Source organism: Malaclemys terrapin, chromosome 7, assembly GCF_027887155.1.
Source record: "Malaclemys terrapin pileata isolate rMalTer1 chromosome 7, rMalTer1.hap1, whole genome shotgun sequence".
Taxonomy (NCBI): Eukaryota; Metazoa; Chordata; order Testudines; family Emydidae; genus Malaclemys; species Malaclemys terrapin.
This window is the reverse complement of record NC_071511.1, coordinates 111,619,386-111,637,028: the sequence shown is the minus strand read 5'-3', so window position 1 is coordinate 111,637,028 and position 17,643 is coordinate 111,619,386. Positions and strand designations below refer to the sequence as shown.

The 17,643-nt window shown below is 41.6% G+C and overlaps 1 protein-coding gene across 2 annotated transcripts in view; it reads left to right on the top strand.

Moving 5' to 3' along the window:
- GRK5 (G protein-coupled receptor kinase 5) overlaps positions 1-17,643 on the top strand; it is a 233,169-nt gene that overhangs the window by 95,467 nt on the left and 120,059 nt on the right. For both annotated transcript variants that reach the window (XM_054035580.1, XM_054035581.1), the window contains exon 2: positions 2,152-2,247. In XM_054035580.1, the coding sequence (XP_053891555.1) occupies positions 2,152-2,247 (96 nt within the window). The remainder of the gene's footprint in view (positions 1-2,151; positions 2,248-17,643) is intronic.

Genomic DNA, 17,643 nt, shown 5'->3' with positions numbered 1-17,643 from the left:
AGATGTGAGAAATTATTTAGCATTACACTGCAAGACAATAATTACAGCACATTTGGCTTCATTATGTTTCCCTGCACTGAAATGAGTGAGCCCATAGGTCCTACAACCTCTGGAGATCCCAGTAAGAAGCAGAGCTCTACTAAAGATGCTCTAGAGAAGACTCTTAGCGCCTAAGAGAGAATGTGACCTAAAATCATTTGGGTACTGATTGTCCAAAACCTCATCTGATTGATTCCTGGACAGATGGCACAATTGCCATTTTGCCTTGCCCTAAATTCTGGTAGGACTCTGTTTCCCCAGCCCATGCATTCTTTGTCCTCAGATCTTGGATTCAAAAAAATCTGATTGTAGACATCATTCCAGTGCAGGTCCGTTGGTGGAATCTGTAGTGTAGAGAATGCTCAGGAGGATCAGGTATTGTTACTACTGTGTCAAAACTGAAAAGCAAGGTGAGCGGGGAATGTAGGAAGGCAAGAGGTGGAGGGAAGGCAGGAGGAGGATGTAATTAGGTGGAGCTGTGGGGAAAAAGAGATGAAAAGGGGAGGGGAGCACAGAAACTAGAGAGGTGGGAGGTGACATTGTTAAACATGCTCAGGAGAGAGATTGTTCAGAGAAGGCAGGGATGCCAGCAGTGGAGTCCGTAAAGGTGATTTGGGGGGCAGGTCTCTGGTGGGGATGTGGGAGAGATAGTGGCCCACGCTCACCCCTGGGGCTTGTCTGCACGGGGACATTCAGGCAAATTAAGGCGAATTAACTAAAGCCGTGAAGTTAAAGCACATAGCGCATTTAATCCCCGTGTGGATGCACTCATTCAGAAGCAAAGTGGTCTTTCAGTGAACAAAGTCTCTCTACTTCTGAATGAGAAGCATCCACACAGGAGGGGATTAACGTCACAGCTTTCCTTAATTTGTCTCACCTCCCGGAGTAGAGAAACCTTGGGTGATTTCGTTCAACCTGGAGCTTCAGCAGCAGTGCTCGGAAGGCTTTAGTAACTCACCCAAGACTGGTCTCAGTGGGAGCAGAGGCGGCAGCCTGCATAGACCCATGGTGCTTTGACTCCGGCTGGGGCTGCAGAGGCAGAATTCTGAGCAACTTGTACCCCATGGGCTCAGGGCTTTAGGAACTTCCCAAATTTCAGGCAGCTCGGTGTGGGGAGTGCCACAAACAGCCCACACTCGCCCGCAGAGTCCTGGCTCTTCATCCTCAGTGGGGATCTATTTTTTTGTGATGAAGTGATGTATGAAAAAATATTGTATTATTTTCTATATAAACGGTTGTCGCTCACTTTTGAGACCCTCTGATGAAAACATTTATTGTTATTGTCTTGCAGTCGACACTTTAAAATGGTATTTAGCAGCAATACAGGCTTCAGATTAATTCCAAACTACCTCTTTATTTTTTGCAATGAGAACAATCGGGCCCAAAGGAAAGGTGAGGGGGGTGAGGGGAGGAGCAAAGGAAAGGAAGACAGAAAAGATAAGAAAAGAATCTCTGCTTTGTATACTTGGGTGAATTGACTGAATTTTTTCTTGTTTCTTTTTTTTTCTTTAAAATGAATACTAACCTTACACAGTAATCAGTTATCCATGAGTGTAACTCCTAAAGGCAATGCCACTTTGAGTTTATGGCTGTATGAGGTGGGGGACAGGAGGTGTTGAATTTTGACCTCCAGATCCAAGCCTTCCTTAGATATGGGGCTTGGGTCAGATTCAAAACCGGAAGGGGCCTGTTATTCAGATGTGCCTCAGATGAAGTCTAAGGTGGTGGAAACTTCAGACGAATGTCTGATTTTCATGAATTCACTTTGGGTTGAAATGCCATGAGAACAGCTCAGTTCAGCACTCTCAAACTTGTTGGTCTTGTCTGGGGCTCAGACTGAACTCTAGGCTTCAGTAATCCAGATCTGGATCCAAACATTGCCTCCTTGACCTATCTCTGCCAATACAATTTTCAAATATCAGTGTAGCCTGGGCCTTTTTCTAACACAACACTGACTCTGACTGCCGCTCTTACAGAGCTGAGATACTCAAAAGGTGTTTATGGGGACTGTGACTGTGCTAACAGGTCTGAGTGAGAGGACAGCCCAGGTGTGGATTGGGCATGGCACTGAAAAAGATTATAATCCTGACATCTCTTCTCCTTCTTCTGCAGGGGGTGGAGGAAAGCGCAAAGGCAAAAGCAAAAAGTGGAAGGAAATCTTGAAATTCCCTCACATTAGCCTGTGTGAAGATCTCCGAAGAACAATAGGTAAGAGGCCTATTCTCTTTTAGAAACATTGCAGAAACAAAGTACATATTCTCCACACGTGAGCGGCTTCCATTTAGCTCCTGTAACTTCACTGTGCAAACGATGCATTTTTCTGTGTCTGAAGGAGGCATTATAAGCAAACATTGGTGTTATGGGCATAAGACGCACGGACCATGACAACAGGTGCCTTTGCAAGGCAGAGGACAAAGGCCATGGCCCTCTGGTTGTCCCTGGCAGCCAAAGGGGACTTGCGTTTACAAGGTGGATCTCCATTAGACAATTCAGGATACATGTAACAGATGCTTTGGTTGGTCCATACGGGGGCCAACATTGTGCATAACAGGCTCTACCGAGTGGAAATGGATCCTTTACTGTATCACCCGACATTGCCTTGAAAGAAGTAGCCTTATATCAGGGAGTCGGAGACTTGGTAAAAGCAGAGAGCCTTTCAGTGTTGTTCGACATTAATAATTTAGTTTAGTCTGGAGGTAATATGCAAATAGTAAACACTTCGTACAGCCAGGCAGACTCGCTCAGCAGTAGCCATTCAGCATACATGTCACAGCACTTTTAGATAGGTCTTGTAAAACTTTTTTTTTTAATTACTTCAATATTTGTTTCACATCCATAAAACAAAGGTTTGGCATTGGAGTTTCCAGTTGCTGTTTCCACAGAGAATAATCTCTCCTGCTCACGTCTGGAAATTTTCTTGACTGCATTGTTACTGAGCAATGTTAATGGGTATATCCTTGTAAATTGCTGCTGGAAAACATGATGTTACCGTTCCTGCAATAAGGGGTTAACTTTAGCTAGCGAAACTCCTATTTTCCCCCTCTGACGTAAATCCAGACACTGGCAATGAATAAACGAAAGGCGAGAAATTGTAACAACTGAGATAGCAAATACCATAATTCGTCTGACTTCAGTGGCACTCATGGGACTTGACCAATGTGCTATAGCATGATTTACACTCCAGATTTGCCGAGTATTTATGCAGGGAAAATATGTGGAAAGTTATGAAACTGTTTTCATGGTCTCCTCCAGCAAATTTCGCTTCCCTCGCTATGTGGTTAAAGGGAGCTAAAGAAGGGCAATGGACATAAAAAAAAAAAATAGCCCCTCTTCCAGTTCATGGACAACCTTGGAACAATTTCTGAAGGTACGGAACCTGCTGGGAGCAAGGGGGACTTAATTCCATGTGCAAATGACAATATATTATCTCTGCTATTCAATTAACCTTGGCTCCTGAAGGGGAAAACTGTACAGCATGAGACTTCCTGCTGCAGAGAAACACACAATACCCTTCAAGGAAGATCGTTAAAAAATTCAATCTGTCTCAACTCTTATTGTTTCTGAAATACTATATGGGTGTCATTTCTGACATTTATTTGTGGCAGTTCCCTCCTAAAATTTGTTTTCTTTGTATCTTTTTATTAATGGACCAGAAAAAAAAATGCCTGCAGAAAGTTTCCCTTGGGGCGAAGTGGTCAGATGTGGCTTTGCTGCAAAGATTATTTGTTGATTAAAAATTATAGTGATTGATGCATTTTTGGTAGAGATGGAAATAAAAAGAAGTCCAGATCCTGCCACCCTTATTCCTGTTGAGTAGCACTTTACACATTGATTTTAATAAGACTACAGAAAGACTTAGGCACTACTCAGCATGAGTACCGGTATATCACAGTCTGGCCCTAAGCCTAATATATGCCTGTTTATGTTACTGAGGATGAAGATTGGATGGAGCAGTTCTTTTGGCTCTGTACTGCTTAGTTTTATACAATTTTATGAGATCTTTAAAATGGATTTTTGGAAAAGATCTCGCATTCCACATGACAACCTATTTCCAAATCACAGGTCCAATCCTGCAACCTTTCCACAGATGAAAAACCTCATTGACTTTAGTGGGTCTAATTGCATGAGGATCAGTTGCAGGGTCAGGCTCTTGAGATGGAAAAAAACCCAGCCCTACATGTGACAAGCCACTGTGACAGGTCCTGTCACAGTGGCGCAGTCGAACAGGATCTGTGCACAGCTGATTGCTTTGAGATCCTGGTAGTGATTTTAAGTGAGTTTTAAGCGTGTCTGGCTCAACAAGGCAGTGTTCTGGAGTCCCAAGCTGGCAGGGAAAATGGGCTCAGAGGTAATTCCAGCGTGTCAGGTGATAGTCCCAAGGGGCTCTCTGTGACCAAACCTGTCACACTGCGTGTGTGTGTGTGTGTGTGTGTGTGTGTGTGTGTGTGTGTGTGTGTGTGTGTGTGTGTGTAAAAATGTCTACCTTTCAGTGTGAAAACTTTTATTCTTCTGCACCCCACTAAGGTGTATTGAAAAGAGACTGTGTCTAAAAAGTGCAGTGTGAAAAGAAATCTGTGAAAAACAGGAAGACTGAAATAAACCAAGGGTCTGCAACCTGTGTTGACACAATTATGAGTCAGTTCATACCTTTTGGTTCTCTCTGTGTTTACAGGAGACTCTGTGTTTGACTATCCATCATCTGGTGTCTTACTGAAAGACTTGCTTAATAACTCCTCCCTCTCCCCCACTTCTTCTCAGATACAAATATCTAAATTTCAGTGAGTAGCAATGTTTTTTTGATAAATCAACAAACAATGGGAACATCTTTACGGAAGTGCCATTTAGCCAAGAAGCCATTTCTTGGGTCAGATGTCAAAACAGCCTTTTTTATTTATTTATTATTTACTGTTACTATTTTATTTCGTCCTAAGTACACAGCGCCTCTATCAGGAAACTCTCTGGCCTGCATTGTGTGCTAATTACACGGGCAAGTGGAACAGCAGGGCTGTTCAGAATGATGCAACAGTAATGCCTTTACATGCTCTGAATGGGGCTAGTATATTTATTATGAATGGCTAATGTATGTTTCTGTTTGCAACCCTCTTCATGAGACCAAAATAAGGAGAAGCAAATTGCATTAAAACAACTAGCATTTCCAAGAGGAGTCTGATGTATTAGTTTCCCTTTCAGTGGATGAAAACATATAGTTCAGACATTCACAACAATGAATCCTATTACAGATACTATTTGTAAATTATATACTACTATTTTTATAACCTGCAGAGAATAGCTTAGCAAAACAGAGGCGTTTTTAGGGGAAATTAGCTACATGCATCTTTAAAAAGCCCTGTTTTGACAAATGTAAGTATTTACAAGTTATTAATGGCACTAACAGGATAGTTAGACGGCTACAAATACAGGAAAATTTAAGAAAAAGCCCTAATTTTGAAGGCTGGAGTGCCTTTTTGATGATAAAAGATTGTTAATGTCTGCAAATATTTATGAATGACGCAAAAGGTTCTGTGGGTTAAAAGTGTGGAATTTTTATTTATTTTGCTCAGACCCATTCTGTGCTTTATTCTTTCATAAAAAACTGCTTGGGTGAAAGAGTTGATTATTCTGATCTTTGGCAAATTTTCTTTCGTAACTGTCCAAAAGCTATATAATAAATCAAGATTTTTACCCAGAGATTGAAGTTTATGGGGACGCTGTGCCACAGAATGCGTCTGCTGTTTGTTATGTTACACTGATTTGTTGCATTACACCAGATTGGCTGTCAAAAACTTTAGCTTGTGGCATACTAGATTTATTGCAAAAACTTTAACTCCTTCAGTAAAGAGGATTCTTGTCATGGATTATAGGCAATAAGAAGGCTAAGTCTGGTGTTTTTATCTTGTTTCGGCTTTAGACTTAGAGAGGTTTATAATCAAAAGGATCAACACTAACTTTGCTTTACCACGTGTAATGCTTGTTTTAAACAATAATTATAATTCTTCCCCTTGCAGTTAATCTGTTGCAAGTCATACGTGTCCATCTTGGTCAGGGTAAAATTAACTTTGAACTTTTTTTTGGCAGGGATGAGTTCAGTGTTGTTAAAAATACTCTTCTCTGTGTAAGAGATGTTGCAGGCAGGATGAATAGAGTAAATTGGTCCAAATTCAAACCATATAATTCACAGGCTGGCTTTTTTGTGAAAGTTAGTTTAAAAAAAAAAAAAGTCCATGCTTTTTTTTAAACATGATCAGGACCTTCAGATGAGTGACCTTTTCAGATATTTTGGCTTTTATGAGTCTTAATGAAGTTCTATTAACAATTCTGTGATGCCTTCACTCCAAAGATCTCAAAGCACTTTAGAAATATATTCATGAATGAAACCTTGTTAAACTCTGTGAGGAAGGGAAGTATTATTACACTTGCTTTATAGATGGGGAACCTGTGGTAGAGAGGCTTGCCCAAGGTTGCTGAGCAATAAGTCAGTGCAGAGGCAGGAATAGACTCCACATCACATATGTTTCAACTACCACATCATCCTTCTGGTTTTTGCTGTCATAAGAATCATCATCATAAGAAATGCAAGTGTCCCTACATCACTTCCTACCCCCACTCTCCTGCCCACTGTGCACCTTCAACCTGGTTTTATGGGTCTTTAAGGATGAAAGGACAATTTAGTCTGCATGGTCAATTTTACCATTGGCCAACTCTGCCAGTTAATTGCTAAATATCTACACAATTGCTATGTGGACAACTCATAGACTTTAAAGTCAGAAGGGACCATTATGATCATCTAGTCTGACCTCCTGCACAACGCAGGCCACAGAATCTCATCCACCCACTCCTGTAACAATCCCCTAACCTAAGTCTGAGTTATTGAAGTCCTCAAATCGTGGTTTAAAGACCTCAAGGTGCAGAGAATCCTCCAGCAAGTGACCCGTGTCCCATGCTGCAGAGGAAAGCAAAAAACCTCCAGGGCCTCTGCCAATCTGCCCTGGAGGAAAATTCCTTCCCGACCCCAAATATGGCGATCAGCTAAACCCTGAGCATGTGGGCAAGACTCACCAGCCAGCACCCAGGAAAGAATTCTCTGTAGTAACTCAGATCCCACCCTATCTAGTGTCCATCACAGGCCATTGGGCATATTTACTGCTAATAATCAAAGATCAATTCCTCTCTGGGAACTGCACTGAGCCCAGCAACTCATTTTGTATAAGCTACTAACCAGCTACAAGATAGTACCCACTTTCAGTCACTACAATTCATGGCCTGGATCCTGCAATCCGATCCACATGGGGAGACCCTATGCCCCTGCTCTGGCTTGGGTGTAAAGTTCCATGCAGATCAAATTGCAGGACCAGAGTCTTAGTTATCTCAGACACTTTCTGTTGAATGACTTAAGTAACCAACCAACGTTGTGAAAACTGCACATTTTACAATCAAATACACAATTCAGAAACGGAGCATTTGAGTGTAAAATTAACTCTTTGTGAGCATTGGTGTTCACAGAGCTCCAATACTGAAATGGTCACAGAAATAGTGTACAAAAAGGTTGCAAACTGGGACTGGCTTTTTGTTCTGTGGTGGTACAGAGGTCCTGGTCCATAACGTGGGCTCCTAGGCACTATGGTAATAGAAATAAATAATAATCAGTTACTTTCAAATCTAATCATAGTCATGTCCATTTTTTTCCTCTCAACTATTTCTTTAATTCAAATGTTCATAATGACTGAAGACAAAGGTAAAGAGTTGGAACTGTCTTTCCATTTTGAATGCTTAGGAAATGCATGATTTTTATGATCATTTTATAAAATTAGTGATCAAATATTATAAGTAGGGCTAGCCTAACATTTTCCATCAAAACTATATTTTGATGGAAAATTGAGTCTTTGACTAAACAAAATTTTTCCGAGTAAGGTTCTGCTTTGCTTGAAAATTTTCAGTTTTTGGTTTGGTTTTCTTTTCAGCAAATCAAAATTTTCCATTGAAAATGTCTATGATATTTTTTATTTTCGTCAAAACGTTCCATAGGGGCTGTGGAATGGGGAGGAATATTTTCTGACCAGCTCTAATTACAAGATTGAAATTTTGTGATAAAGAAGACAAACCAGAAAATATGGTAACATTTACAATAGTTCTGCCCCAGGCCTGCAAACATGGAGGCATACACTTAACTTCACACGTGACCAGTCCCTCTGATGCCAGTGGTTTCCTCATGTGCTTATATTTGAGCATGATTGTAAGTGCTTGCAGGATTGAGGCCTTAGATACTTCTGTGTGTGATTTGGTTTCCACTGGAGTTGGTGAAGCTCTTTGGATAAAAGGCGCTATGTAGGTAATAAATACTACAGAATAATCAGACAATTATTGAATTGGCTGAAACAGCTATACCCAAAGAATTAAAAAAAAAAAAAATGACTTTCCTCCACATCACTTCAGACCTAAGTTGCAAACACTTATAAACATGTAATTTTACTCACATGAGTAGTCCCGTTGAATTCAGTTGACGTCAACTGGGACTTCATCTTAGTAGCACTATGCCCCATGTGGAAGAATCTGTAGATTCAGGCCCTGAGGTAGCTAAAGGATGTGTTTTACTCAGCCATGGTATAATCAATGAACAGGGCTGGACTTACACCTTGAGCACTCCTCGGCGCAGAGCTCCGGGGTCCCCACGCTAACTGCGGCGGCTTGGTGCTCCTAACTGCTGCAAGTGGTGGGGGTATCCCACCACTTTTAACTTTTAGGCAGCCCCACAGACCTCCCAGTGCCCACATGCACAGCCCCACTACAACTTCCCAGTGCCCTAACACACAGACCTCCCCCACTGCCCAGCACCCCCACAAACACTGCACTGCCCTGCTCTCTCGACCCCCTCACTGCCCAGAGCCCCCCCAGAACCCTCTCCCTCAGAGAGACACTCTCCCAAGCCCTGCCCCTGGCTGCACTCAGTGGCCTCACTGGGAGGTGACTTTGTCCACCAGGCTGAGCGAGGAGCAGCAGGGCTGCATGGGGCCATCTCCCCCTCAGCTGGTCCCTCCCCTGCCGGGACCCGGGTGTGGCAAAATTTGGATTTTTAGCCACCCCTAGAATGCTGGCGCCCCTAGGCATGAGCCTACTGTGCCTAATGGGAAATCCGGCCCTGGCAATGAACATACTGTGAACTTCCTGCCTGTCATGACAGGTAATTGAGAATCCCACACAATGATCTACCATGTTGAGTTGTCCTTTCTGGAAGAACCACATCCAAAAGGCTGAATGTCTGGGCTAGCAGTTTTGCATGGCAAGATAATACGGTGATGAAGGCGAGGCAGCCAGTTATGCCCAACTCCCCATCTTCGAAGGCTTACTTAGAACAACTCTTGTTTACTTGCTGGTAGAGTCCTTGGAGATTTACTGCGTCTCTTAACCCAGCTGGTGACATCATTCTCATGGCAACTGCGTCTAGTGCCATGGGTATGAATCTTACTCTTGTTCACTTCCTGCTCAAATTGAAATCCTGCCCTACCGCCCCCGTCTTGCATGAGAAGGTTTCCACTGCAACACTCAGCATGGAAAAAGAGGAGTCTGTGGATGAGTGAATCAAAATTGGAGAAAGTGCTAAAAGCCTCTGAAAGGATTTATTGCTCTGGAAAAAGTTATGTAGATTTATAGATTTCATTAATACCGAAAAGTGAAACTGATTTATTTCTAAATAAGAAATGAAGATCGGCCCTTTCTCGTCCTCCAGGGCCCTTTCCTTCAGTCCCCACCATCAGGTTTATTCCTTCTTCTACACTCAGAACAGCCTCCCCCCTTCCATGAGTTGAATGTTCTGCCCTACTTCTTCCAAGAAGCTTCCTACGTGGGTCTTGCCCCCAGCACCATCCCCATAGCACTTTCTCAGGTTTGACATGTAATTCCATGTCGTGCACTCACCCACTTTGGATTATAAACTCTTCAGGGCAAGAGCCTTGCCCCGTGCTCTCTCTGCTTCCAGCACTTGAAATGATACTGCTTAAGCCTGGATGTTATTGTTTGTTCATAAACCCATCTCTGGTGCAGTTCCTTTATTTAAAATCCTTCAGACTCGCATATCATTGTTCCATAAACAGACGTCTTTAATGTTCTAATGACGGACAAACCGAGCAATGTTTGGTGCCCTTGCAGGATTAGCTGTATGCAGCTTAAGGCAATGGGTGAAACTGTGAAGCTTTTTTTTGTAATTTTTTTTTAATACCATCACAGAAAGTATGTGAAAAACAAGCTGTTTTATGCATCTATTGAGACTCAAGACTAACACTGGGAGAACAGTCTGCTTGCAGGCTGCCTGCACTTGACAGCTTCCAGGACTGTAAGGGGACACAGGGGAAATGAGTTTAAATGATCTCAGCCCACATTCTGTTTACAGAATTTATTTCACAAGACTTAATCCATTAAGCATTACCTTGGCAATGGCAACCCAGCAAGAAACCAAGAAAGCCGTTGCTGTTTCCCCTAAAGGGCAGCAATGAATCCCCTTCTCGCTATCCTGTAATGCTTAGGAGACCACATTGACCCAGTGTCATTCTATATAAAACCCCAAAACCCAGAGATACTATCGCTAAAACCCTTTTTTGTGGACAAAAGTGCGTTTTGTGCAATTAATTCTTGCCCACAAATTAAAAAGAAAAATGCCACAATGCACATTCAGTTTCTAAAAACTATCAGAGTAATAGGCAGAAAGGGATATAGAAGAAAATATATCCTTTAAGAGATGCCTCTTATCTATCACTGAAAATAGAAATTAGATATTGTGAGCTGCAGGGTTTGTCATTATCTTATTGGGTAATATGAGTCATTAACACTAATTAATACTTGTGCAGAGCTTTGAAATTGTAAAGTGCTATCTAAGTTCTCAGTGTTCGTGTTAAGTATTATTACCTAATTGGTAAGAAAAAATTCTTTAAAATTGAGTTAGCATATGCTGGTTTTAGGGAGCGAGAAGGGGGGCTGAATTTATGCTCAAATCCTACTCTTGTGCCCACTGAAGTCAATCGGAATTTTGCCACTGATACTACTGAAGGAAAGTAGCAGGACAGAGGAAGCCAACTGTGAGCAGTTAGGGCCTGTTCCAGCTCCACTGAGGTCAATGGCAAAATCCCCTTTACCTTAAATGGTGCTGGATCAGACTCTTATAATTTTTAAAAATAAAATTGAAATACAATTCAATTATGAAAAGTCATTGTGAATTGAAAAGTCAAAACAAAACTTTTTAGCTTTTCTGGATTTTTTTTTTTTTTTTTACCTGACTGAAACAATTTGGTGAATTTGACACACATTTGCAAAATGTCATAGACCCAAACCTGCAATTTTTTTGATGGAAAAGTTTTGTTTGAAAAGTCTTGCCCAGCTCTATTCAGGGTAGCTCTTCTGGAATAACTCCATTAGTTTCACTTTACAAGTGGATTAAGTTAAGCCAGAAAAAGACAATTTTATTCCAGAATAAGAGTGTCTACACATAGGGAGTTATTCCAGAATAGCTGTTCTGCTTAAGGGCAGGTCTTCACTACAGGGGAGGGGCGTCGATTTAAGATACGCAAATTCAGCTACGCAAATAGTCGGCTTCGCAGCCGACTTACCCCGCTGTAGGGACGGCGGCAAAATCGACCTCTGCGGCTTCCCGTCGACGGCACTTACTCCCACCTCCGCTGGTGGAGTAAGAGCGTTGATTCGGGGATCGATTGTCGTGTCCCGATGGGACGTGATAAATCGATCCCCGAGAGGTCGATTTCTACCCACCGATTCAGGCGGGTAGTGTAGACCTAGCCTTATACTCATGCGCCATCTTATTCTGGAATAGATGCGGATTATTATTTTTATTAGTATTATCTAATTCATTTCTCTGAAATACTCCCCTATTTTACATACACACACAAATAGATAATAGAACTGCTGAGAACTTTGTGTTGAAACACTTTTTCAGTAAAAAATGCCTTTTCATTTGATATGTATATTTTCATAGAAAACATACCTTTCAGTCAAAATGTTCCTTTTTTGACAAAAAACTGAAAATAGAAAGATTTTTCATTCCCCCCTCTTCCCCCCCCCCATTTCCAGTGGGAAAAAGGGAAGAATGGGAAGAGAAAGCAGAAAAGAAACCCAACCAATTTGTTTAGTTTTTCAAAAACTGAAATTTTTTTTTACAGACTTTTTCAGTTTTTTTAGTGAAACAAAAACTGACAGTCTTGTCAAACTATATAGTGTGTGTTTGTTTTGGTTGAAATTTATTTTTGAAAATATAACAGTTTTGAGCATCTTTAATATATAATAAATCATATTAACATTTTTATTATTAAACTTGTAGCACTTCCTGACGCTGAGCTCTCTATTCGGCACAAAGACACTAGATCTAATTTTCAATTACACTTACCCCTTTACGCCATCCTGCCAGGGTAAAGGGACCTTAAAGTGAATATAAATATAATACATATTATTAAATGTAGAGCCATTTAAAATTAATAAATATGTAAATAATAAAAATAATTTATACCTACTTTGAGGCCTCTTCACAATGGGGGGATAGCTCAGTGGTTTGAGCATTGGCCTGCTAAACCCAAGGTTGTGATTTCAATCCTTGAGGAGGCCACTTAGGGATCTGGGGCAAAAATCAGTACTTGGTCCTGCTAGTGAAGGCAGGGGGCTGGACTCAATGACATTGCAAGGTCCCTTCTCGGACATAGGTATATCTCCATATATTATAAGAAGGAGGGTAAAGGGACCTTTAGTGTAAATGAAAATCTGGCCCATTATGTTCCGATGGTTCCCAATTTCTAGTCTTACAAGGGGAAGAGAAGTATGAGATTTTTATGGTGAACCTACAATGACATGCTCTTCAATTCTTTGCTATGACCCTGTTTTTAAGAAGTGATGAAAACAAACTGATTTGGGGGATATTAAATACTGGATTTTTCCATCATTTGGCCTAACTGTACTAAAGAATTTTTGTGGAATGGGACTACATCTACCTCAATCAGGACAATTATTCACAGATTCTACTTATTTTTCAAATAGTAATTTAAGATGCTATTTTGAAAACTTATTGGAACTGATAATAAAGATATTGCTTTTAATGCACTGTCGATTAAAACATGAGAATTGGAATTAAAAGGCACTCTCAGTAATAGAGTGTGGGTCAAGTAAAAGGAGGATCAGATCCAAATATCACTTCTTGATAGCATTCCTGATTACACCAATACTTTTCGGACTAATAGTTGTTGGTTACACCAATTATTTCATGTTTTATAGCTTCTGAGACCTGTACAATAAACATGTTCCCCACCTCAACTTGCTTACAGTTTAGATAAAGACATGACAAGACAAGTGAAGATGAAAACGGAAGGCTATAGGGAGGGGGACCAGGCTACTGAAGCACACAAGCAGAACGAAGCTGTGCTAACACAAATTACAAGAAGTTAAAAATTACTTAGACTAGTTAGATATCTTCAAGTTACCAGGGCCTGATGAAATGCATCCTAGAATACTCAAGGAGCTGACTGAGGAGATATCTGAGCCACTAGCAATTATCTTTGAAAAGTCAGAAGACGGGAGACATTCCAGAAGACTGGAAAAGGGCAAATATAGTGCCCATCTATAAAAAGGAAAATAAGGACAACTCGGGAAATTACAGACCAGTAAACTTAACTTCTGTACCTGGAAAGATAATGAAGCAAATAATTAAGCAATCAATTTGCAAACATCTAGAAGATAATAAGGTGGTAAGTTTCAGCATGGATTTGTCAAAAACAAATTGTGTCAAAACAACCTGATATCTTTCTTTGACAAGGTAACAAGCCTTGTGAATAGGAGGGAAGTGGTAGACGTGGTATATCTTGACTTTAGTAAAGCTTTTGATACAGTCTTGCATGACCTTCTTGTAAACAAACTAGGGAAATGCAACCTAGATGGAGCTACTATAAGGTGGGTGCATAACTCTCTGCTTCAAGGTGTCAGCAGAAGTTAGTCCAAAGCCAGAGCCTTTCCTGCAGGTTAAAAGATGCTCATTTAGGCTGAAATCCATGTGAGAGGAGAGAGGCTGCTCAAAGCCCTGTATAGCACTCAGGCCCTGCAGGGAAGCTGCCGGTGGAAGGGTCACAGAGGGAGGCCTTTGCTCCCTCTGTTTGCCGTTGAGGGTTTCTCTGCTCCAGGCCCACGTAATCATAGAGATTTGGGAAAGGACTGGCCAGGGTGGAGGCATTCAGGCCAAGACATTTACCATTACACTGAGCCAGAGCCCCGCTTTGCACAAGGCATTAGGGCCAAACTTCTATCCATTATTCAAGGCCCAAACCTGGCCCTACTGGGGCAGGGTGCCCTGAGCTGAGACCAGGGGATGAATTTCACCCTTTGCTCCTTAGCAAAGCTGATACTTGGGCTCTGTGCAGGAAAAGTGAATACCATCCATATAATTAATTACTAAGCGTCTGTACTGTTTTTTGAACTTGTAAAAGGCTCTATAAATGCTCAGCATACGTAGTGATATCTGTAAGATACTGGCTTCTCTTCTCATTCAATTTGTCAGCAGTTGTAAACGCATCACTGTCCATGAAAGGAGATCTATGTTGGTAATTCCTCTGTCCTTTACTAACGATTTTCACCAACTCTCTTGCTCAATGTTAGGTAATGATTAATTAAAATCATACAGAAAGCTATGTCCTGTGTTGAAAGTAGCTGCAGGTGTCCTTAGAATGATGCAGATCCAAATAGTGTCTTATCTGAAAGTAATAGGTGGTATTCTGCCATAGCATTTTCCCTTCCTGCAGCCAGCTAGCATCTCTCTAACAAGTCCCCAGACCTGGCTGCTCTCAGGGTTTCACTTGTTGAGGGTAGGAATAAAGAGAAAAAGTCACTCTTGTCAACCACCCACTCACAACATGTGGCCCAAACGTGTACTCTGGGAAGAACCAGAAACCTCCTTGTTTGAATTCTTGCAGTCAGATGCTACTGAGAGTTCAAATCCAGCTTCCATGTGTAAGACATGGAACATCTAGACTATAAAACTAGAAAGCAAATGTACCACTTCTCCTTTTTTTCTTAATGTATGTAAATTTAAGTTCCAGTGACAGATGGTGAACTGACAGCCCTGGGGACAGAAATCCTCTATTTATCCACTAAACAGGTACAGCCCAGCTTCGCTGCCATGCCATTGTTTCTCAGCCCTGGAAAGCCCATAGTTTAGAGCGAGAGAGAGAGAATATTTCAGCTCCCATGACCATTCAGTTGTTGGCCTTTTGTCTGAGATTGCAAGGTGGCAGTTGTGATGCTGATTTTTGTGCAGTATACTTGCCAATTGCCAACCCAAGTTGCTACACAAGTGCCATGCCAGTATGTTGTTCATATTCTTTTTTTAATCTCCCAGTCTCTTAAATAATCCAGTTTTCCAGCTGTTTTTGTCCCCCTCCCCCCCCCCCACCCCAGTAAACTCATATAAGAAACACATTTTTAAATAGAAAATGAAACCCAGAAAGATGAATTTTCAGTCTGCCCTAGCAGTCTGGAAGGTAAAGTTCTGCAGTAGAGCTGACATTTACTTTCCTAGTTCTCATGAGTTGAATCTATTATTTGTGGAGACAGAAGGAAAGGGTTTATTATGGGGAGGGGGGGGACCAAAACCCAAATTCATTTTCCAGCTGAAATCAGTTTCAAAGCTTGTGGAATGCTTTAATTAAACATGTGTCCCTGAAAGAGGTAAAATGGTATAGGACCTCAGCAAGCAACTTGGCAGCTCCCTAATACAGTATTCATAGTTAAAGTCTCTCAGGGAAAACTGAGCTGCCTTTTTAAAGAGATTTTTTTTAGCTCTCGTTTACAGTAGGAATGTAATTAAAGAACGCTGTGAAGGCCATGTAAGTGAGCAGCTCATACACGCAGAGATTAAATTCCAATATTCTGTTTGGGGTAATCTGCTGACTTGTGTTAAAAGCCTTCTATGTTAAAGTCATCTGAAAAAAACCATTCCCAGCAACATCCAGTAAGACAAGCTGCTTTCTCTGGATTCTGGTACATGGTAATAGTTTAATATAAATATAGCAGGAAACAGACAAAACTGAAAGTATAATTTACTTTAAATGGCATCAATACAAAATGGTGATTTCTTTTAAGGAGTTAGAAGGCAAAGGGAACAACATTAACTATTTTTAACTAATCTCTTTGGAACAAGCTCTTAAAGAAGTTATTTTTCTCTTTTCCTGTTCTTTCTTTACAAGATCTAAGTTTCCTGGTAGCATGTTTTTTGTTGTTTTTTTTTTTTTTTAATTTGAACTGTGCTTTATTCAGGTTTCAGAGTAACAGCCGTGTTAGTCTGTATCCGCAAAAAGAAGAACAGGAGTACTTGTGGCACCTTAGTCTCTAAGGTGCCACAAGTACTCCTGTTCTTCTTTGTGCTTTATTCAGAGAGATTTCAGATTGAATCAGTGCTACTTTGCTTATCAGGCTATTGAAATACTCTATTATCCAGCCCATCAACAAAGTAAAAAAGAGTTTTTGTCTTTAGATTTATTAAAATATGTCCATCCTGCACCCTGGGTGCATTTACACAATATTGGTAAAATCTATATGTATTGGACCAGTGTGCCCAAACTGAAAATCTTCCAGCCTCCCTGCAGCTAAGAATTTCCCACTGCAATTTCACAACCTCTCAAACATCTCCACCCCACAAAGCCTGAGAAAACAGATGGGCCTTGCACCATGATCTGAAGGTCACAGAATCCAGGCTCTGGTGGATCAAGTGAGGATGTACATTCCAGAGTTGAGGATCCTTTCACTGAGAATACTCTACAACTAACCCCCTCCTGTTTAAACCACTGGGCTGGAGCACAGATTATTGCAGCTGACATGGGATGGTGCAGGGAGAAGGTAACCAAAAATCTCAAATCATTTTGGGCTTTATCTGTCAGTGGCTGAAACTCCACCTGGAAGTTGCATGTTAGCTAGTGCACATCGCAGAGCCCTGTGTAATGTGCTGAGGAGGAAACCCAGCAAGAGTGCTCCATTCTACACCAGCTACCAGTGCTCAATGGTTTGAAAGTGGCGTCCCATGTAGAGAGCATCCCTGTAATCTAGTCTGAAGGTGGCAAAGGAATGGGTCACCATGGCAAGGTCCATATAAATGTAACCCTTCTGCCCATCTAAGTTGGCAGCAACAAGGGCCGGGTTCTGTATCTAGGGGTTCCGTTGCAATAACACAATGCAAAACCGGCTCGAGCCCCCACCCAGTGACCTGGGACAATTACATACCACCCCCTGGGCGCCTCTAGGAGGCAATACTTCCCCTCTCGCAAGCACGGAGTCTGAGTGTAACAGAAAATGTTTAATAACATGAGGTAAATGGCATCAGCATTAAATTGGAAAAACACCACAAAGAGGATTCATAACACAAACCATGAGCAAAAAACCCACCCCAGCAAGTTGGGCTGTGTCCTTTCCCTTGGGTTCTTGAAACCAGCAACCCAAGGATTCCAAAAGTCCAACAATCCCCCAAAGTCTCTGTCCCTGGTCAGTGCAGCCCCAGAGTTCGGGGGGGGGGGCACGCAGGGTGTTAAGGGGCACCTTACGTGATCCGAGGCCGATGGGGTTCCGCCACAGCCTTCACCACGA